This window comes from Sturnus vulgaris, chromosome 2 (assembly GCF_052056855.1).
Source record: "Sturnus vulgaris isolate bStuVul1 chromosome 2, bStuVul1.hap1, whole genome shotgun sequence".
In the NCBI taxonomy this organism is placed as follows: domain Eukaryota; kingdom Metazoa; phylum Chordata; class Aves; order Passeriformes; family Sturnidae; genus Sturnus; species Sturnus vulgaris.
This window is the reverse complement of record NC_142244.1, coordinates 53,817,955-53,841,571: the sequence shown is the minus strand read 5'-3', so window position 1 is coordinate 53,841,571 and position 23,617 is coordinate 53,817,955. Positions and strand designations below refer to the sequence as shown.

At 37.3% G+C, this 23,617-nt stretch overlaps 1 protein-coding gene across 2 annotated transcripts in view; it reads left to right on the top strand.

Moving 5' to 3' along the window:
* The window catches only part of DCLK1 (doublecortin like kinase 1), a 224,924-nt gene extending 202,904 nt beyond the window's left edge, over window positions 1-22,020 (top strand). Inside the window, exons 16-18 of one of the 2 annotated variants that reach the window (XM_088159568.1) lie at window positions 6,112-6,225; window positions 11,863-11,936; window positions 20,600-22,020. In XM_088159568.1, coding sequence (XP_088015694.1) covers window positions 6,112-6,225; window positions 11,863-11,936; window positions 20,600-20,657 — 246 coding nt within the window. In that variant the 3' untranslated portion in view covers window positions 20,658-22,020. The remainder of the gene's footprint in view (window positions 1-6,111; window positions 6,226-11,862; window positions 11,937-20,599) is intronic. The other variant, XM_088159567.1, reaches the window with a different exon arrangement.
* Window positions 22,021-23,617: the final 1,597 nt, after the last annotated feature.

Below are 23,617 nucleotides of genomic sequence, written 5' to 3'. Positions count from 1 at the left end.
AGAGTTACTGAAATGCAGCCTATACTGCTAAGCCTACTTGATCCAGAATGGAAGAGGGAAACATCTAGAATCATATTTAGCTTCTGATGGTATTTAAGATTTGGTACTTATTCCAGACTATTTAACATGTTTTAAAATATTCAGATGACAAGAAATAAAAAATTGGGATAATCTGTATTCCAATTCAGAAGGGACAACTGAGAAAATAAGCACATTTGGGATGAACAGTGAAAAAAGTAAAGGAAAAAGAAATAATGCTTCATTTTTTTTGTTGCAAGTTTGAGTGTGCAGTCCTCCCTGGAATACTCTTGTGTCCCTAAGCTGATGTATCCAAAATCCCTTTCTCACTAAAAATCTATTCTAAAAATTCAAATATAGAGTCACCTGAAATACTATTTTTTATGAAAGTGTCCTCCATGTAATCAGAGTAATAGTGATCCGTTAAGTATATACCAAGTACATGATTTAAACTTGGAGGGCTCACTTATTACCCAAACCCCTTTTGTAAAATTGTAAATGCTATTTGCATGCAGAGCCCTTCTGTAGTGTATGAAGAGTGCAAGGATCCAGGACAATGATGAAAATATTTTCATTTTGAAGATGACATTCAAGCAGCTGAAATATTTTCCCTGGTGCCAGGGGCTGTCCTTGGACATAGTGTTCTGTCAAGTTTATAATGCCTTGTGGCAATTGAGGTGATTTATAATCACCTTGTGGTGATTGAGGGGTCCCTCAGTCTCCATGGGAGGAGGAGGTGTGGAGATTTCTGAAGTGCTGAAGAGGAAGGGATGTAAGAGAGTATCGGAAGCCAGGGAGAGGCCAAGTCACCCACAGTGTCACCTGCACACTGCTGCTGAGATAACTGAAATGTCACTTGCTTACACCACTTAAGGAAGTGGTCAAAAATCTTCCTTTTTCTCTGTAAAGTATATTTGAAATGTTAATGGCACCCCCAGATACTTCATTTTTTAAAATTGTTGCACCATAAAAAAGGAAAAAGATGCATGAAAAAGAAGAGGTGCAGCTCTTTGGCAGTAACCCAATGGCAGTGGTGAGCAAGTGACGTGAGGATCTGCTTCCCTGTCCTTAGTAGTAACTGCTAGTGAGGATAGAAGGGGAGAGGGACTGGGGGCTAAAGACATTTAACCCTCAAGACCTCTGCTAGAAAAACCTGAGCTCTGGTTTCTGAAGCATCTTGGCAAATTCCTGAGTTTCTGTGCAATGTTGACATGTAGAACCCTTTGCCAGAAGGTGGTGTAGAGAACTGGTGTAAATGGACTCAAAAGAGAATTTAATACATTTTTGGAGGATGATCCCATTGGTGCTCATTAAATATAGTGGTCTGGATATAACTCTTGGTTCACAAAGTTATTAAGTACTTCATGCCAACTAGAGGATATAGCAGGAAAAGTTCAAGATCTACTTGCTTCCACTAAACATACTACTTCTTAAAGAGTGACTGTGATACAACTTAGAAACAACATGGGGTGATCAATTCATCTTTGGTCTAGCTCTGCTGCACTTGTAGTTTTATGCTGGTAATAATCCTCTGCAATCCAAACCTGTAGCAGTTCTGTCTGTAAGTAAGTGAAACAAATATTCCTGACAATTCTGTAATTTCCTTTTTTTTTCTGCTGTTTTTAAAAATTGAAACAGGTCAGTATTATGTCTTCATAATTACACTAAAGATAGTTCATAATGCAGATCAAAACTGCTTTTGAATTCTCTTATGTCCTCCATATATTTTTTCTGGGTGGAAAAAGGCTAGGAAAAAGGGACCACTTCAGGAAAGCGCTTTAACACATTCCAAACATTGCTCCCATTTCAAGGCATCACACATGGAAGCACTTAACACTGGGCATCAAATTAACTAGATGGCACTACAATCCTAGTTCACATAGGAAGAAATAAGAACATGGCTGAGTTGAAACAGGTGCTTAAGCGGGTCCATGAGAAAGGGCACTTCCCTGAAGTGTGTCTGGGCAGTATCAGTAGATAAGCTAGCAGGGGCAGCTCGTTGATGCACAGAGGCAGAATGTACAGTGTCAGATCCAACTACACATCCCTCTGCCATCACTCGCTGGATCAGCTGCAAGTCTGTCAAACAACTTCCCTGGACCTCATTTTCCCAGCTTCAGGACAAGGAATTAATGCACTCATCCCTGTTTACAAAAGGCTCTGCAATCAATGTGTTGTAGTTACCTGTAGTTATATGTGTATACTGTCTTTCTGAGAAGAAATAGCAGATGGAATTTTCACAGGTAAATGCTTAAATACTTTTCCATGGAGTCAAATGCTAGAGTTTACTTTCTCTATTAGTTTCAGCTGGGATAAAGCTCACTGCAACACTTTCCTTATTTCAGTTTTGAACCTATTCATAGAGTGTTAAATCTGCAGCTAAAATACTAGATAGAACAGCTGGCTTGAAAAGAAGGCATGTGTTTTCTTTGACAGTTTTAAGGAACATTTTCTCTCTTTGATCAAGCCTTTGATAGAAGTGTTGTAACTGCTTACACTGTATAAAACCATTTTGTAGATTGTAAATAACCATTCTACTTTATAGCTGCTTACCATGTGATTACTTGGTAAATTGCTGAGATTCCTGGAATGTGCTTTGACAGTTTCAGTAGGAGCAAACGCTCATTTCAGTTTAAATTTTTGCAATAAAAATATCTGGAATCCTCTTGGAAACTGCAAAACTTGGTATGGTCAGAGTCAGACCAGTAAAGCAGTTTCAATGTGAATAATATCCCAGCTGTTTTCAATTCATAAAAACAAAACCTGAAAAGATGTTGGCTACATGCCAGTGCCACAGATGGAGATCTTGAATTCTAAATGCAATTCAGCAGCAGTTCTTTGCCCCCTCCATTTCGTTTATTTGGAGTCATCTTTCCTGTGTGGTACACTTAGACCTGGAAAGAAATCCATCAGTTTATACTTCCCCTACAGAGACCCCAAATCTTTACCTGCTAAAATTTTTTTTGCAAAGCCAAAGAATTATAAAAGAGGCAGGAAGCTTGAGGTCTGGCATTTTAAACTTTAATGGCATTGATAACCTGAAACAAGTTACAGGACAAACTCCTTGTTTTTTGTATAAGTAATAAATGTTTCTTAAGACATTATTGAGCAGTGAATGCTGAAAGGGATGGCTTGCATTCTGTAAATCCTTCTCTGTTAAAATAATCAATAGAAAATGTGTTGTTGCAGAAGGAGGAAGATGGTACATACCAGCCTAAAAAGAATTAGTGAAGCTTTTATATTTTTCCCTCACTATGTCTGCCTCGGAAGTTTGTGTGCAAAGGAAATTAATAACCAAGCAATAAATATCAATAAGCTAAACATTTGTAAGAAAATTAATTTTAAAAGACATTCCTTATTTTGCTGCTGCACTACTTTTGGTTACACCCTGGAACACTGCACAAAAATAATTTCTTTAGAATCCTTAAAGGAAACAGTGACCAAAAGCTTTTCCAGCACTTCTATTTACTCTAATTTCCTGCTGTTACTTGTATAATGTTCTATTCGTCTGATGCTTTTAGACCTGGAAAATAAAGCTCTTGTGACCATCTTGTGAAATGGATCTAAGTGCTTCAGGGCAGTAGGAGTCTGGGAATCCTGATCTTCATTGCATCTTCATAACACTTCTTTTTATTTTGAGTGGCAATGTCTTCTGCCACAGAGAAAAATGCAAATATGATAACAGTTTTTATCAATTACTGGAATTACCACAAGACCTTGTGCCTCTTTTTTATTGTTTTTTTTTATTTTGAATTCTTGCAAATAGATCATTAAAGATATTTTGTAGAGGCAAATAAAAAAACCAAAAACAAAACAACCCACAAGACCCAAACACCCCAAAACAAAAAATGAAAATGTGTTAGCATTCCAAGCAGTTTACACTGTCCATGTGAAAACTCAAATTCTGGGCCAGAGTTTTCAAACTCTTTTGACTGCTTCCATTTCAGAGGTGTGCAAAGGAGCTCTTCTTTCGGATATTAGCAGTCAACATCTTCTGAAGCTCATGGCTCCTTAAAGTTCCCAGATGGAGCAGCAAAAAATCACTGGTCACCATTAAAAAAAATATCTTGTGATTAATGCTAAAACTGAGATGAAATTCTGTGATCTTAACCCACTGCCAAAAGAAAGACTTGAAATAGGGGAAAGGAACAGTTAATCTCTTTAGGGTTTGACATCCCTCCAATTTCAGCAACTCAATGAAATTCTTGTCAGCAGTGTTTACTCTGTTCTCCAATTCTACAACTTAACCTGCTGATTCTGATCAATTTGATATTTGATGGTGTTTTATTCACTTGCCTTTTAAAACTGCAGAGCAGCTTGTTTTGTATTTAGTTAAACAGCTGTCATCTCTCACCCTCAATAGCTTTCTATTTTATTGTTGACTGAAGTAAGTCTAGGAGCCAATTTAATACATATTGATTTGTTTATAAAGCATGTTTGAATAAAAGAGAACTACTAAACATCAGGTGGCACCAACAGTAGTAATAAAAACTTAGTAACAATAGAGGAATTCTGATATATCTCTATGCTGCATCTTAAATTGAGTTGGAAAGTATTTAATCTAAAAGCTGGAGTCCAAATTATGTGTCTGTAGTGTGTTGCCACTGGAACTGTGGGTGTGGTTCTTCACCAATAAAATATGACCACAGTCTTGGTAACTATTGTCTTCTGTGTAATTTAGTCTTTTGACAAGATGACATGAACTCTTGGCAGACTTTCATGTCAAGAAAGCCAAGAGAATTATTTTATTTTTCTTCCCTCCTCTTGCGAAGAGGAGTTCACTTTACAGACTGGCTTTCTTCTGGGAAAGGCAAGGTCAACGGGAAGCAGGTTATTTTTAGGGGTCATATACCACTGAGCCAGGACTCCCCAGTGCTAGGCAATAATCAGCTACTGGGTTGTATTGTTTTGTTTTGTGTTTTGCAGCTGTATGCACTTGACCATATTTTGCCAGCTGAGACATTTTGTTAAGGGGTGAGTAAGGGATCTCTAAACACAAACTCCCCAAGCTAAATAAATAACAAACCCTACCAACCTCCCTAAAATTCCCATATGCTCACTGAACTTGTGATTTACTGCAGCAGCTCTGTAACTCTTTAGGGGCACTCATAATGTCTGAAAACTAAAAAAAAAAAGTGTCTGTCATCTTTCACTATTCTGATCTTGTCTCGTTTTCCTTTATTCTGCTAGGATTTTGCCTAAGTGGAGTTTAAGAATTATTTCAGCTGTTTATACCTATACACACCATGCAGCACCAGTTAGGGATGACTGTGGCATGTAGCCAGTGACCTGATACCCCATATATTTTGCCTGTTCTACATTTTGTTTCCTATTCCAGCTATTCTGCATATTTGTTGCCTGAAATTCTGCATATTCTGCTAGTGAGGAAGTCTCACTGAGCAGTGACTTTTTGCACATTTTTCAGGCATAAGGATCTTTTCCACAATTTCCAAAAAAACTTCCTCTTTTCCTGGGCTTGAATTCAGTGTCTGTGGACTTTTGCAAAACCACAGACTCCCTTCTTTCTGCTGGGGTTTCTCATCAGCTGGACGATGCCAGTGTGCCTTGCTGCAGGTATCCAGGTTTGCTCTGCAAAGTGGGGTGTCAGCTGGAAGGAGAAATGTCCCAGCCCAGCCTCTTGTTTTTGAATTATCTTGGATACGTTTTACTTTTGAGGTCATTATCATTAAATTTATGTAATGAGTAAGCAGAATCTTAAACACATCTGAAATCCTCAGGCTTTGACATATTAATGGGCATAAAAATAACTGAGTAGTGGTAATTAAGATACCGTAGAAAGAAAAATGAAATGTTTAACAATTATTATTAATGAACATTACCTATATATTGGTAAGAAGAAAATATTGAGAAGAAAATATTGGGTAAAGAAGACGAGAGAGACTGCTTGGTGCCAAAATATGTTCATCTTGTAAGTACCTTATATATATTGATGGAGACAATGACTGACCCATATTTTAATACAAACATTTTGTAAACTTTTCTGTATCAATGGGATCCATCAGAATCACCTCACAATTCCCTCTTTTTTCGTCTTTCCTCTCTGAAGTTTTATTTTGCTTTATTTATCTGCAGGATGATGGCCTTCCAGAGAATGAACATCAGCTCTCAGTAGCTGGGAAGATAAAGAAGCATTTCAACACAGGCCCTAAGCCGAACAGCACAGCAGCTGGAGTTTCTGTCATAGCAGTAAGCATCTGAAATACACAGACGAAACAGATTTATGTGCCCACCAGACAGTTATGTGTATAGGACACCAAAGGAAACCAGAGAGGGTTAATCTTTAGATAATTGTAGCATTTAATTAATATAAGCATAGTTAGACTGGTATCCTGCACAGCTTCTCCTTTGATTCTCCTTGTGAGTCACATTGTTATTTAACAACCCTAGGAGATATAACTGTACACACAGTACACAATTCCACATTTTGCCAGAAGATCAGTGGACCTAACTCCAATGTTAAATTCAACAATTTGAATTGTGGGATCATGACATTTTACTTGGCAGCAGACTCATTGTATGGATTTAATCCACACAGAGACTGTAGCAGGACAGCACAAAAATGGAAATTTAAAAATGGAAATTGCTTCAAAATTTAACTTAAAAATCTGTATGGCATCCTAAGCCTCTCCTCTTTGAAGACATGAAAGAGAGCTATGATGCTTCACTGCTGCCTTCATGGTTAGCAGGAGTCTAGCCACTTCAGATTTAGCTGGTCATTATTTAGCATTTTATTGTAGTGCCACACACAGCCTGCTTCCCTGTCAGCAGAAGTATTTAATGGGGTAAAGACTTAATGGAACTTCTTGCTGCCTTCTGTCACGTTGTAATTCCAGTGGAGCCATTCTAGGTTTGAACATGTTGGAGTGTCTGAAACAAAGCTTGGCCAAAATTTTGACCAAGCTTTACTGAGGTTTCAATGGCATCCTCAGTGGAGTATACATCACATATGATTGTATTTTTTCCTCACAGATGAACATGTGTATTACATATACATGGACACAGGATACATTCAGCATATGAAGAGATTATTCATACTAATGCCATTGAATAGTAACATGCACATCCTTCACATTTTTGATACATCTGCTTGTGTTTGTAAGCTTTCCTTTATTACTCATAGTAATGTGAACACTCCAAAGAGTCACTAAAAATGTGACATGTTAAACGTAACCATTCCCATATCAGATTACTCAGTGTTCATTCCCAGCTTCCATAAATTGCAGGTGGTGTGACTGCACATGTACACTTTCTTGTACTGTTTCCACTTTCATGTTTCTCAGCTCAGCCCCTCCAGTGTTGAGTTAAATCAGCATGAAATAAATTCAGCTCAGCACATGCAATCTGGCTCACAGGTGTGAAGTGCTTGTGCAGCAAAATGGATACTCTCTCAAAGTTACTTGATATAAGTGCTTAAAATTTCAAGCTGTGCCTATCTCATAATTTTTCTTTACTCTTTCCTACCCTGAATGTCCTCAACATGGAAGCAAGTTGTTCCTCATGCTTTTCCTAGATTTTCTCAGTCATCAGCTAACATAGTCAGCATTTATTTATTTTCATTTTTAAGCAATAATACTGCAGCAACTCTCCCACAACTAAAACATCACATACCCATTGCTCATCTGAACTGCAGGTATGTTCTTTATAGACTAGCTGAAACCGTGTTCCTATTGAATGGACTGCCAGCACGCTTGTCCATGAGAATTACTGCTCAGATCCTCCATGCTAATGACTTCAAAGCTTAAAAGCAAGAAATGATGCCTCTGTCCTCATCCATCCCTTGCCTCCTTTATGTTTTTAATTTCCCTGGCCTCGCCTTTTTTTTATTTGCCCCAGTTGCTTTGCCAAGGAATTGTTTGCAGCGGTTTAACACCTGAGTAATTGAAAAAGGCACTGTAGTGAATCTGTCCACTGCAAAACATCAGGAAAAAATGCATATGATTAATCATATTCTTAATGGCTTTTATTTATTTCTTAGTGTTTGGCAAGTTAACAGATTATTTTTAGTGATCATGTCTATGGGAAAATTTCATATCCTCACATGATTGATCCTGCAACTAGGCCTATAAAGTAGAAATGTTTGGAATACTTTTACATAATTCAGAAAGTGGTTTGATTACGGGAAGAGATGGGGAAGTATAGACCTCTTTAGTGTCTTGGTAATGTTTCAGAACGCTAGATAATTTCCATTTTATTAATAAATTAGTGGGTTTTTTTCTACAAAAATAATATGTTAAAGAAAGCCAAAAGCAAAACAACAATGTCTTTAAATGTTGTTTCTGCATTTGGAAGTCTATTTAATATATATTTGACATGTCACCGGGGTTTTATGTTTGGGAATCTCCCTTTAACTGTGAAATCTCAAATAAGTAAAATTAAATTCTATTAACAAAGACTGCTCTAGATTTAGAGCTTTCAAAGTATGTATAGATGCTGTAACATATTTTTTGGCACTAAAGACATGCACTAACTATATTTGCTATAAAAATACTGGGGGTTTGTTCCTGCCTATATGTTTACATATTTTTTGAGAGAGTGCCTGTGTATATAATATGTAGAGTTGCGTTCTATATATTATATAACACATCTGTGTCTGTGTTTGTGAAAATGTGTTAATATGTGCTTATGTTTCTATAGCTTACTTAATAGTATGAAAGATAAATATTATCATTATTTTGAGTATTATAACTCTGTTTATGTACAGAGCTCGCTAATATGTGGTATTTAGTTCTTAGTTTGTCCTCACGTTGGTATGATATGATATTATATACCTGTTTTCTCCAGTGGTAAAAAGTAACACACCTCAAAGATCTCAAGGAGTATTTACTATATGCACCAATTAAAACTATAACATGAAAATTAAGTTCCTAAAGATGTGTCTCTGGTCAGCTTGACTGAAAGGAAGTTTGAAGCCACATGTGTTTGGCATACAACTTTTGTGGCTACTGCTTCCTTCAGCAATGTCCAAATTGCATTGATTCCTTTGGTTCAGACTTATGTCTGCTTTATTGATGTGATATTCTCAGTAAAAGTTGTCTCTGTCTATCCAAGGCAGAGACATCCTACTTCTCGTGCATGTGTCCAGACTTCAAGTTTGTCCATATTTGAAAGGATTCCTCAGTTGGACAAACTACCCTAATGAACATGTGCGTGCCTAGCAAAGCAGTTCCTTTGCTGATGTAGTAGAATGATTTCTCAAACAAAGTTAACTATACAAGCAAAGATACTTTTCTGTTGATGCAATAATACATCATTAAAACTTCTGCCAGAGTAACTATGTCAATTGGGAAAAAATTCCCCTGAACCAACATAGCTTTGCCAGCAAAATTTTAATTGGAGAGCTAGCTTTTAAAACAGCAAGAGAATTAGCAAGTCCCTAAAAAACACTGCTTGCTGATGAGAGAGTATGTAGGAGAAATATCACTTTACTTGCCCTGTTCTTAAACTCTTGTCGCAGGCGTTGACTACCAGTCTCTGTGGGAGACAGTTTGGGCTAGTGCCCCCAGTCTGTGTCAGAATGGCCACATTACTGTTAAACATGTGCCAAAATATTTGCAGGATCATGTTTCTCATGCAGCTTTTCAATAGGAGCAGTATTTTTTAGTCCTGCGATGGTGTTTATAAAAGGTACTGCAGTAAAAACATAAAACCAGACTTATATTAACTAGCCATTTTAAAACTTGGGGGCAGATTTTATTCTTCAGTTCTTCAAGGATGTCAGTTCCACTTATTTTGGTTTGGCCACAAAACAACACCCTTGTGGCTGTACCCTCTGGGCTTCAGTGACAGTGGCTAGAGTGACTTAGAGCAGAAATCACTTTTTGAGAATGCTTCTGCAATCCAAAGGTGTGCTGTAATTCCTTGTATGAGCTGAGCATCGTTTAATATATGTCCTTGTCTGAAGTGTTAAATCTTAGCCTGTATGTCATCACTTTGGTGCCTGTACTTTTGGCATTGTTAAGACAGAGAAAAAGACTAATGCTAATCTGCTGTTAAGGTTGAATGAGGTCTCTGTCTTGGCAATGGGAGTAAACTCCAGCTGGAGATACAGAGTAAACAAGTAGGACAGAGAAGGAGAAAAGCTGCTTAGAAAGTTGGTGCAGCTCTCTTCTGCTTACAGGGTCCGAGGCTGGGGACCCTGGCAATGGGCAGGCAGCTTGTGGGTCATTGCCCACATTCTGCCGATTGTAAAATAAAGTTGCCAATGCCAAGTGAAATTTTTAGCCATGGGATTTCTTGGGTGGTGTGGAGGAGAGGCCAAGCCTAGCCTGTAAGTTTTGCTTAGAGTCTAAAAGCTGAATCTGTGTCTCGACTATCCCTTCACATCTATTGTCTGTGTTGTCCTGTGGTCATTGTCCACAGCTGGGTTTCTCGTGGCGGGATTTCCACACCACCAAAATTGTTTCTGCTCTTGTTAGGGAGCGACTCTCCCCATTTTCTCCGAATTAACGTTTGGCTGTTCAATTTTAGGGCAATATTTTTGATCTGCTTTTTAGGAAAACATCCCTTTTGTGTGTTTTATGTGCAGCATACAAGGAAGCCAGTAGATGGCAATAGCAGACCGGTGTAGTTAAACCAACACAAATTTAAGTACAAGGTTCCCATGGTTTTAAACATGAAACATCCTTTAAATAATTCTAAATAAGATGAAAGAGGCATTGTTTTAACGAAATGGAATAAATTATTAAATTCTACACTTGCAGGGGAGTCATCAAGAAAAAGTTAAATTTGCAGTTAGTTCCTAACTCCCCTTGAGTGGTTGGTACCTGGAAATGTGTTGAACTGCTTTTCTGAATTTAGAATTAGAAATTGTCATCAGTATTGGAAATATATGCCACACTCTTATTGAAGCACAGAATGGCCTTTTCCCTTCGTAGAGCAAAAATCTGAAAATCATTGCAACAGTTTTAGAGCAGCCAGAGTGTCTCCGTCAAGATTTTTTCCCCAAAAATTTTATGCAATTCAGCTAAATTATGTTTCCACCGTCTGTTAGTGCAGCACAGAAGGGTTAGGGAAACAAACACATTTTCTTTGTTCCTATGCACATGATTTTTCTAATGATAAACTAAACTTGAAAGATCTCTTTTCCTAAGTAATATCACCACCACAATTTCCTGGACACAATGTTAAGTTCATTTCCATTTTGACTTTAATTGGTGCAATTTTAAACCAAATAGTTTCTTACTGTTATCTTTTTGAGCATGAGGTGTAAGCTGAAATGATAAACAATGTTATTCATGGCTCTGAGTAGTCCTACACTCCAAGGTTAACGCATTTTTAGAAATGAATTACCATGATTGATGGGGTATCAAAACCTGATTCTTTTCATCTTTACACTTTCCATGATTATGAAGCAGTCTAATTTAAGCCTTGTGTAGTCTGTCTAGCCTGCTCCTTGTGATGGTTGCACTGCATTTAGGGTTTTTTAATTATTATTATTAAACTTCTCAGTTTAATTGCAAAAGATAATATTCTATTACTGGTATGTGCAACTTAAAAGGGCACTACTGTCTTTGGAAGTAACAAGATATTTCAGAATTTTAAATGAATGCATTATGCATTAACTAACCTATTCACAAACTCCATTTTAGTTTGAATAAATTGGCTTCCAATTTGGCAAGACCAAATCTAGAATTAGTATATTTTCCTTTTATTTCTTTACTTTTTTTTTTTTTCCTTTTTCTTCTGGTACGTAGCTTTAGGATGTTAGATAAGAGCGAAAGTGAAAACAGTAAATATGCACTAAATAAGGAACAGCTTGCTCTGGAGTCTGAATTCTCTAGCCTAATGTCGATCCACTGAGTTGCCCCATTTCTCTCTGCTCAGCTGGACCACGGGTTTACCATCAAGAGATCAGGGTCTTTGGACTACTACCAACAACCAGGAATGTATTGGATAAGGTATGAGATGGTGCAGCGCCAACAGTCAGTGTTTCCATGGCAACGTGCTGGCAGTCTCCATTAACCAGTTCCTTCAGTGGATAAACATGCTTTTTGATTTGTTATCCGGTCCATATGCTGCTTTATCAGTTTCGTTTTAATCTTGATTGAGATGCCACACCCCCTCATTCCCTTTCTTCACCCTTCCCTCACACCCACATTGCCAGCTTTCTCTTCATCGCACATGCTCAGTACCAATCTCCCCTACAGTTAAAAGGACAGTGTATATAGAAAATCTACAGATATGCTGAAGTATGCACCCTCCCCCTCCCCTCTGCTTGTTAAGGCATCTGCTTCCCCTGTGCTCCTGTTTCAAAACACACGGAGCAGCAACAGGCTCTCAGCATATATTTTCCTCTTTTCCCATGCAAGATGTGGAGCTATATACTGTCATTTTAAACCCACTAAACACAATCCTTACCTTAGATTGAACAATGCATTTGCATAACGCGGGCATAGAAACTCTCCCAAGTTCACTGAAATACAATGCATTGTATGTGCTGGTAAGCTTGTGTTTCTAACAATGCATTCCTTCTCTTTTCTTTTTAAAACCCTTCTGATACCTATTTATTTTGATTTGATTTTTTTTTTTTTTTAATATTGCATGAGTCTCTTGAATATATTTTCCTTCATTGTGTAACTGTGCCAGGGTTGTTGTTAGCTGGTTTAACCTGTATAATAAAATGGGGCTCTGGGTGGGAGGGGCTCATTCTGGAATGGGGGCAAGGGGGGTTCCAGGTCTGATAGCCCACAAGAGGCCCACACACCTCCTCAATAAATCCAGAGTGCTGGAATTTCCATCAAGTGGTTACTTGCTGTCTCTTTCCTTATTACTCACAAGACATACATTTTGATAGCTGGATAAATTTTTACAAGTTTACGATGAGACCTGTGTTTTCTAACCCTGGCTTTAAAAACTTGTCTGTGAGGGGTTTGTAAAATCTCAGCAAAGTAACCACCTTAACAAAACAGCAGAGATGGTCACTGTGAGTGTTTCCAGTAAAGTCAAACTCCCACCCTGGGTCATTTCACCAAGTGCATGGATCGGGCTACAGCACGCTTTCCATAAAGCCTAATGGTTCCCTGAGCGCACACTGAGGGCTAAGTAGTTTCTGGTATGGATGTTCTGGGGAAAGAAAAACAAAACAACCCCAAAGATAAGCCTATTTTTCAGGCAAAAAGTAGAAAAGTCAATCCAATTCATGAGCTGAACGCTGGATAGCAAAAACTGAGAAAGACTCTCACTGCAAGTGCTGGAGTTGCAGCAGTACCTGTAATTCACCTAATTCCACCCTATTGCACTCGTGGTGGTGGCTACAAACCCACTGTGACCTGCAAGGGCAGAGCAAAACCTGCTGATCTCCCTTGTCACTTGGCATCCTTCTTCGTGCTCCTTGGATTTGGAGAAGGGGGAATGGGAGCTGAGTGCCCAGCTTTAGATGACTGTGGGTTTCATAGTATTAGAGGAATTTTCTGCTAAAGAAGGAAATATGGCTTTTATGTCAAGCAGAACTTTGACGAAGAGTAGCAAATTTAATACCTGCTCTATAAAATGGTGGGAAAGATCAGATGAGCTTTATCTTCCTGGAGTTTAATCGCTATCCATGACAATTAATTAATTACAGTCTTTCTCTGATTTACATTTTTTATTTTACATTAAACAAACACCAAAAAAAGCAAGTAAAGAAAGTCTTTCCATTTCCTATACCTACTTGGATATACCTATAAATATTGCTATAATATTTGGATCTTTTGAAACCCCTGCTTCACGAGGAGCAGATCACCAGAAACAGAAGCCTGTGAGAAAAGTGAACGTCTCCTCAGATTGGCCTTGACTCAGTTTAACTGCATAGCCCAGGTTTTGAAACAAACGACATGCATTTTGAAGAGGTAGAGGGAAAGGTTCTAAGTCTGCAACTTGGTAAATAAATAAAGCTATAAAAAAAAAGGTCATTTGACTAAAGCACTAGTAATGGCTGCCATCAGCATACAAAATGACACATCCCTGAATAATGGGCTGGAGCAGATGGGCGATAATCTCTCTTATTCATACATAAACTGCTCTGTTTTCCAGCTGGGGGCAGTAACAACAATGTTTATAATTAGGGTTTTCTAAACTGTGCACCTAGTGTGGAAAGGCAAATTGGGAGATCAAGGCTCCTAGGCGTGGATGCTTAATTAGGAAATCCTCTGTGAGGGGTATAGTGGACCAAGCACTGCCTGTGTTTGGGCCTCTCTCATCTCCCAGAAACATGCAGATGTTGTGGTGACCAACGTTTTATTCTAAATAAAAGCATTTTGATGTAGTAAGTGTTTAGCTTTTAGTAGGGCAGATGCAAAGCATATGAAAAGGTTCATCAATTCATGTCTATAAAACAAATAATTTATCACAGACGTGAAAATTAATCTAAATTCACAAGTACAGCTAAAAATGAAACCACGTCTCAGGGAAAACACTTTGTTAGTGTTAAACTACTAGTTTCTTCTGCACTCCTCTTTTTGGTTTTATCTGTAATTTCTAGAAGTCTTTCAAAATACTTTAAAAATGGCACTATTTCCTCCTTCAACAACTAGAAAACTTTGTCCTTTCTCTGCCTAAAAGACTTCTGTTTTCAAAGTCCTTCAAAATCCTAATTTTTCTAAGCGTATTCTGTGTCCTCTTTTACTCCCTTTCAGTGGGATAATACATGCAGAAGTGACATAATTTTTTAGATACAGCAAGAGCTGTTGTAACTGACATGAGCTATAATGCCTGGAAAATCTTTCACAGTTCCTTGAATATGAGGATCAGGGAAAACACAGGGACCAAAACAGGAAAATCATTTGGACATCAGACTAATACATGTTTTAAAACCAATCCACCAAATGTTGTTGGAACATCAGCCCTGCAATCAGGGGTGCAGTAAAGGCCAAAGCAGCATCAGTAGGGGGCAAGTCTTGGAGGCCCCAGTTAAAACCCTGAAGATTGGTTCAGATTGAAGATTGATTCAGAACATCAAAGGAGCACCAGAGTGGTTGCATCCAATGGAATATTAGTATAAAATGTCAGTATGTGTAGTAGTGTATATATTATATTAGTATATTAATATAGAATATCAAATATCAGGGTGTGTTGTTTTCTATATATCCAAGACACTCTAGAAAAGCAAAATGGGCAAAATAAAATCCAGAAGTGTATGGAAAAGTCATTAATGATCCATCTATACAATGACAATAGAAAGGAGATGAGTTACATTGAATGCTTAACAAAATTATCAATCCGGTCAGTATTAAATTCATAATACCAGATTTTTAAAATATATTTCTCACTATTACAGTTAAAAATATATCTAAATAGCTAATTTGAAAATCCATAATTCCATCCCCTGTGTTTGGTTCCTAGTTCACATTACTTTGCATCTGTCGAGTTACTTACACCTGTCCCAAGTGGATACAACACACTTTCAAGTCAAAAGTTACAGCCAGGCATGTTGGTGATGGGACAAAGAAGCTGGGAATCAGGCTTGCAATCTGTAAAGTGCCATTTTTAATAACATAAAACCCTCTGTAAACTGAATATTGGTAAATACAGGCAGATACCTAAAATAATTTAAAATCTCTTCTCCCGATCTTTGAGTAAAAAACCCACAACTGATTTACAAACTATAAATAAAATTCACTCATGCAAGCAATTTGGCACTAACTCTCTTCCACATGTAATTGAAACCAGCTGAGGAATCGTGTCTCTAAAAAGGGGGATGTCAAAGAGTAAACACAAACTTAAATGCAGCAACATGAATTCGACAGTTATGTATATGGAATACTTGTCTTTGCGTTCACTCACCAATACAGTACAAAGCATATATCAAATTGATTTGGTTTTCTTTCTTTTTTTACTTTCATTTTAGCTAAATTTCATGCCAGAAGTTACATGGTGTGCTAAAGCATTGGGCTTTTGTATTTGGAGGTCTGGGTTCAAATCCACTCGATTTATTTGTCCCTTCGATGTGGTTATTTGCACGTCTCCAAATCACCTTGTAACTTAGTTATACCTTGTGCCTGAGGGAATAAAAATACCATGAGTGTCTCACTCCTGGACCGAGGTGCATTGCTAAGTTTGAAGTACTCTCAAAAAAGTGTCTTGATTCACGAATCAATCACACTTACATATATATAAATATAAATATATATAGTGTATATATAAAAATATATACATATATATAACCTGAGAAACCCATGGAAAAGAAATTTTTAAAAAGATGAGACTGAAGGGCTGCCTGGCTTGTGCTACAAGCAATGTATAATGGTCATTTTTACAGCAAGGAAATCTGTCAATGTATAAGGGTCATTAGCCAGAAGTTTAAGGAAATAAGATATACTTATCTAGGTGTGAGCATTTAAATGTGTGTATAAAACTGTGGATATAAAAGAATGCAATGGAAGAAAAATACCAGTGTTTCAACACGTATATTCATCTAATTCCACACGCTAAACAAAGCCTCACGAAAATTGCTAACAAATTGCAAGTATGCTCCTGCAAACAAAAAGCAAGTGAAGGGAAGGGTTTCTTAGATTAATGCATGAACAGCTGCATCCCAAGTTTAGTCTCCTGGTTGGTATGAATAATGTATGGACTAAGAGGCAAAATGTACATTAATGTTCTTTTATTAATGAAACTAATATATATTTATATTTGGTGGCCAGCAGTAAATTAAGACAAGTGAAAAGAATAACAGTCACTGCTCACTTTCATAAAATTCAGTTACTTTAATCCAGTAATTACTGACCTGACAGAAAATATCAGCCCATAGCTAAAATAAGGCTCTTCCTATTGCAAATCCACCACATATATCAAAGCAGTTGTAGTTTTTGAAAATCTGTTCATAAATACACAGTGCAATGTTTTCCAAGATAAAAAATAAATTTGCATGGCTCAGGAATCCTGTAACTTCAAGTGGTAGAAATCAGGATGAAGACACTCTTTAAGGAAAAATCCTGGAAAAATGCTAACTGCACCTTAATATGTCAATGACAGAAACAATCATTTTTAAACGATGCTGTTACTACAAATTAAATGCATTTCCAAAAATGGCTTGGTAACCATTTGGTACTGGGTGTCAGGATTACTAAATGTTGATGCAAAATACATTAGTGCTTAATGAGGTACTTCAGACCCATCACCACCAAAATAGAGGCAATCCACTTATCTTCCTCTGGATAAGGAGCTCTACATTTTCTCATATGGATTGCAGGAGGGCAGCTGCATATCTTAAATAAGAATGCTGTCTTTACATTTTAGTTGCCATTACTCTCATATAGTGCTCAAAGTTCTCAGTCTCTAACCTAGGGCCCGAAAAATACAATGTCAAAATGTGATAATGAAAATCTGAGATTTGCAGCCCTGTGAAGCATAAGTGCACTTCAGATCCCCCTATTACTTATTGAAAGAGTAGCTTGAAGTAGAGATGCCCTGGAAATCTATAATGGACTGGTTCATGCACTGGAGAACCACCCAGATGAGCAGCAGGTGAAGGAATGCATCTGTTAAACCAAGGCAATATGTATCAGAGGCTTTTGTTACAAAAACATCAATAAAATTAAAAAGCTGATTTTTGGAATATTTCCAAGTGCACAAGAAAGTATAGTAGGTGAAAATCACACTTCCAAAACACATGCAGTCAATACTCATATGTATCTATCTTACCATCTTCTCTGTGTTCCAAATGATGGATCTATCATGTTTTGAAATTCTTTCGAAGTAAAAAGTAACCATGACATCATTAAATAAAAAAATAGCATTTTTGCAGAATGCAGAGCCACAATACCATCAGCAGTGTATTACACACTGGAGGTGTCAAATGTAATTGGAACATTGGGCAAAATCAGCCTGTTCCTGTGAGTTCTATAGGGCCTGAGCACTGTGTGGCCAGAAGTGCCCCATTTCACAGTTCTGACATGGTAAATACTAAACATGAGTATTTTTTGCTTTCACTAGCTAAATACTGACCTCTTTGACTCTCTATGACTTTGTAACTTTTTTATTCAATAAGCTCTTTGGGTGAGAAAGGCTATGGATGTCTCTCAGCCCAGGAGAGCAACCACAAAAATGCCCCAGACTCTAGAAGTATGTCTTTACAAAGACTTTTGATTAGATCAAATCCAGGGCAAACGCTGGATAAAAATGTAAAGCAAAACAGTCACAAAATATCTCAGGAAGTTTCTGAAGGATTAGGAAGCCAGAAATATTTGGCCCTACAAACTACAGCAGTGTAAGGTGCTAGATTAGGTGAGACCGTCAGGGAGTTTTTGCTTAATATCTTTTACTATTGAGGAAGGGAGTGCTTTTATGTATATAAAAACAAATCTATTTAAAGAAGAGTCTCTAAAGCTTTTCCAACAATCACAGAAAGATAATATCTTGGGATTTATTTTTAAAGACATCTTTGAAAGGATGTCCTGGTACCTAGTTATCTTTGTTCTTTATAAAAAGCAATATCCTAAAAATTCAATTTTCTTATACATTCCCTTATGTGTAAGTTATCTAAATTTAAATACCTTCAGATTTTACATATACATTTTCCATTCTCTTGTAGTTGGTTTTAAAAATAAATTCTGAATTTAATACAAGTATTTTTATTTATTCAACAAGAAATGTTTAAATTTCTCAGGGGAGAGTATCTATTACCACAGGATGATGTGATGTGGTTTAAACTTTAAATAAATGCTTATTTCCTGCAAGCATAAAAAAGATCCTTTAAATGGAAATCTGTATTTTATAGAGAGGTAATATATGCCATTCTTTTCAATTTTCACACAAAATTACATACTGTAAGCAGTATATTCACTGTGTGTAAAAGATTTAGGTATTCTTCTGTTTCGCATTAAAAATAATCAAAAACTGAATTGATTCAAGGCTAAGAAACATAGAAGGCATTGAAAATACTAATTAGAGCTCTTGACCAAAAACAGCAGTAAACAAAAAAATTTTGGCAGATGAAAAGTGTTGGACTTTGTAGCAATTATTAACTAAAATACAGGGATGAACTTATCAAAGTGGATCATTTTACCCTTTTAAAGTAGTGCTATATAGGTTCTAGACACAAAAATAATAGTTCAGCAATATAGCCTAACTAAATCCATTTGCTATAGTAGTTCTGTACTCCTGTCCATCTTTCTGTCTCTGTTACATCATTATTGAATGCTGGTTGCATTATTTGAAATCATGGATTGCTATAATGCTATTTTGCACCAGTATGATGGATTTAGTTTTCATTTTAGTCTCAAAAATATGTTGGCTATAAATACATCTCTGGTCTCCTATGAGACTCACACTGTAACTGGTAAATTTTCTGGAGAAATCAGTCATGCATATCTTAAGAGAACACAATAAATCCTTTGAAGCAGAATAACCTTTTGGCTGCATTCCTTTAAATAGACCTTTTCATTATAAGGACAAATTTTACAAGCCTTATGAGTGAAACCTGTTAAATTCTCAAAGTTACCTTTGCTTCCAGTGCCATGATCAGATACTTGGTTGCATTTTGTATGTCATCTTACTGGTCGCCTGCCTTTTCCCATTTTGCTTTTTCCAAAACAGTCATGGGTGGGGATTTAAGGGGGCAGCCCTACTTCAGAAACGCCTAACCATGTGTCAAAGTGCTCTTGCTGAATCAAGGCCATCCTGTTGAACTTACAATTTTACAGTGATTTCAGGGACTGTAGTTTAAGATCCCATAATCAAGAAGACAACAAAACCGATTCCTGTGCTTGAAACTGATAGTCAAACTTAGGGCTACCCTTACTTGGGTTGAAGTTTCACCTCATAAATGTGCCAGAAAAGCAGAAGAAAGAATGTAGCTAGAAGTTGCAGCCATCTTATTTAGAATTGCCTACTCAATAATGCTGAATGATCAAAAAATAATGCCCATCAAGTAAATACTGCTCTTTCCCATTCCTGGATACCTTAGCTAGACGTGGATAAAATTAGCAGAGTATTGAATTCAGTAGACCTTGGTTAACAGGAGGAGACAATGTAGTCAGGCTAAACAGGTCTTTCCGTCAGAGCTCTTCAGCGTTCTCCCTAAGAACATCCATTGAGCGGCATGATGTGTCAAGGAGCTGGGCTAGCTCCCTTCGGTGTTTGTTTTTCTCTCTTGTCTGACAACTTCATCACAATCCATCTTTGTTAGCTGATTGCACTGACTTGAACACGGGTGAGTGTGTATCAGCCTTCATTAGGTCAAATCAGAGACAAGTGTACATCTCTGCCTTGCCTGTAGAAACAGATTTATACTTTGAGAAGGGTGGGGGGAAGGTCACTTGGTATTTGGCTTGAAATTTGATCCTGTTAAAGGATGAAATTAATAACATCCAGAAGTAGAACATATGGCATCCATATATATGGCACTGTATCTGCTTGATGATGTCACGCTACCTCTTAAGGTTTGGGAAATGCGCTTTTTAAAGCATTTAGCTGTGTTGTGGGCTCAACCTTTCAGACCTGACTGAGACAGAGCAGGCTTAATTTGGTCTGAACATTTATTATCCCTGGTATTTGCAGGCCACATAAAACCTCATGGTTTTCATTATCTTTGCATTTCACACACAGCCTAATTTCATTTATTCTTATTTTATGCCCCTGCCAGACCACCGCTCTTGATAAGGAGAGGCAGGTTTTCCGACGAAGACGCAACCAGGATGTGAGGGGACGTTATAAGGCTCAGCAAGCTCCACCCGAACTCAACTCCGAATCGGAAGACTATTCACCAAGTTCATCCGAGACTGTTCGCTCACCTAACTCACCCTTTTAATAAAACACTTTTTCTCAAAAGTCTTGGCTTTAACCCTTTGAGACCCTGAAACTACTTCAGGCCTGTGTGGAGTGAATACAGCTGATTTGTCCAGCAGTAAACGCTGGGATGTTGGAACACAAAAGGGTGATCACAGAATCGTTGTAAGAATAATTTCCTAATTGATTGAAGTACTTGTTCTCTGTTTAGATTGCAACTTGCTGCTAATAAGATCCTCAAAGGGTTAAGGCTATTTTGCTTTTTTATTTAAAGATAGAAGCAGTGAATGTTTTCATCAGTGGAGCTAGGAACTGCAGTATGTAATTTTAGCACATGTTAACCCTCTGAGTAAATGATCACCTTAAATCCTGACAACCCGTATTAGGGTTTTATTCTGGCTTTTTTGCTTTTATACGCACATATCTTTTATAGTATCCTGAAGTTCCTTGCCTGTTTCTGGCCAAAAATATATCAAATGTACTATTGCTTAGGAATTATAAATATAGGCTTAAAAATGAAAATAAAATTTAACAAATGGTATCTTCTGCAGCAGCTCATTCCAAACCTGCATCATACTTCCACACGGAGTGACTGTTATTGGAGGATATGATGCAGGGCTAATTGAGAAATTCAGTTTAGGGCATTCTCACGATTTACAGAAGATGACACGATGATGGCCACAAAAGATTGCTTCCATGTAGTTTGCTGCTAATGATAATGTCGAGTTTTGGGAAATTGCTTGAGGACACGTTCTGCCATGTAATAGTATATAATGATCTAGTTGAGAGGTTCCTGGTTCTTTTGCATCACATTCAGGAATGTACAGGCATCCTCTCAGCGTGACCTGGTTATTCCGGCAGAGCCGTTTAAAAAGATTAACATTGATGAACATTACCCTTTAAATAGCTAGAGTACTTCTAAATCGGGGAAAATACAAGTTATTTAATATATATGTAAAGCCTAAATTGAACTAGCAAAAGTTTTGTCTTTAGAATGGAGAAACTAAAAATGATTCACCAGTTTTATTTGTAATATTTAATAAAATGGGCATTTACACAGAATATATATATATTACTGGTTTGTTAAAACCTCAAGACAACATTTTAGCTTTTTATTTGACCATTATCATAAAGTTGACTTCCACAGAAATATTACAATGTGTAGAATTTTGCTTCAGATGTGATAATTTGAAAAAAAAGATGGCTCAGAATTTCACTTGATTGAAAAGAAGCAACTTTCAAAATCCTGTTCTAAAATAAAAAACATTGTGAAATTTATAGTTTCTCTTATTGCTTATATGAAATGGAAGTTTTCTCCTCTAAAGTTAAAGTTTTCTCACAGTGTTTTTTAAAAGTCACATGTGGTTTCCTCTCTCGCTCTTTCTCACTCTTTATCTCCTCCCAAACTTGTCCTTTATCTCTCTTTCTTTCTTTCTTCCTTCCTTCCTTTTTCTTCCCTATTATACAGCCAGAAGTATCAATATACAACCCTAAATGACATGCAGATTTTCTCAGTTTTCCAGGAAGTATAAATATATTTTTCAGGAACAGGGCAAGTTGCCCACAGTATCATTCCCATTCTGAGTGGTGTTTGTTCATGGAACTGTCCCTTTGAACAGTTGTGACAGCCAATATATACTTGCAGCTGGTGGGGGCTAGTGTAAAGATCTTTTGCACTTCTAGGTGGAAGTATCAGTTGAACTGTAGTTCAAGAAACATTGGAATTCTGTTTCTCCATCCTACAAAGCACACCTTTCATTGCTTCAGACATGAAAATTTATATATTGAAAGATCTGAAGACTTTAAACACAGGAATTTAATCTCGTGGATCTTCTCACAAGTGGTGGAAGTATTTCACATAGAGTTTTTTTTAATCCACCCATTACAGATAATCTAGAAGTGAGATATTTAGTAGAAACTAGTTCTCCAGACTTCCTGGGTAATACAGAGAGACTAGCATTCCAGGTTTGATTCATCTCACCTGGCATGGGCACACTTTTTAGGCAGGACTCATGTTTTGATTAACCTATTGGTCTCACTTCATCAACTGTAGAAGGAACTGCTGGTGGAAGCTTACATCAGACACCAACTTCAGATTATGAGTTTGCTACAAAGTCATCTAAGCCATCATGAGACTGATCTCTGAATGCATGTCTGTGGGCAGAAGGCCTCTGTCTGGCCTCAGTTACTCTGTTTGGAGCCCGAGTAACAATATTTTGAAGCAAGTGAAGCAAATAAGAGAACTCAATTGGGGGAGGAGGTGAAGGGATAAAAGAATTGCCATACAAAATTCTTGGATTTTAGGTTTTGGGACAGGGTTGTATCTGTGTGTCAGAGCCTTGAGTATAACCATCCAGCCCTTGACTCATTGTGGACAGAAGATGCTCAGTAGATAGGGAACAACCACTGGCATCTTAATGGCATTTGTACATTTGTAAGTCTTGGATGGGACAAGGATTATTTTTCCATAGGATCAAAACCTCAGTCAAGATAAAGCCTTCTTTGCCACTTACCTACCCTAATTTACAGTAGGTCAGAATCTGGCACAAGTTTGACCAGCACTGACCTTCTCACATTTTATCACAGCCTTCACTTTAGAAGAGATACAGCTCAGCCATGTAAATGCAAGACATACATGTGGTAATAAAAAATGTCCATTAATACCACATGCTCCTTAACTATTGTGAAAATTTAGCAGCCTTAAAGCAAAGGCCAATGTTCATTCTTCTTAATTAGAGAGGGAAGTCAGGAGAAAAAAAAAAAGTTTCACTTTATGCATGAGAAATATTACTCAAAAACCCGTCTGGGATTTTCCTATCACCTTTTCTTTGCTTTGGAATACAGGGTTATCATTAAAATAAGATGTTTGGCTCCT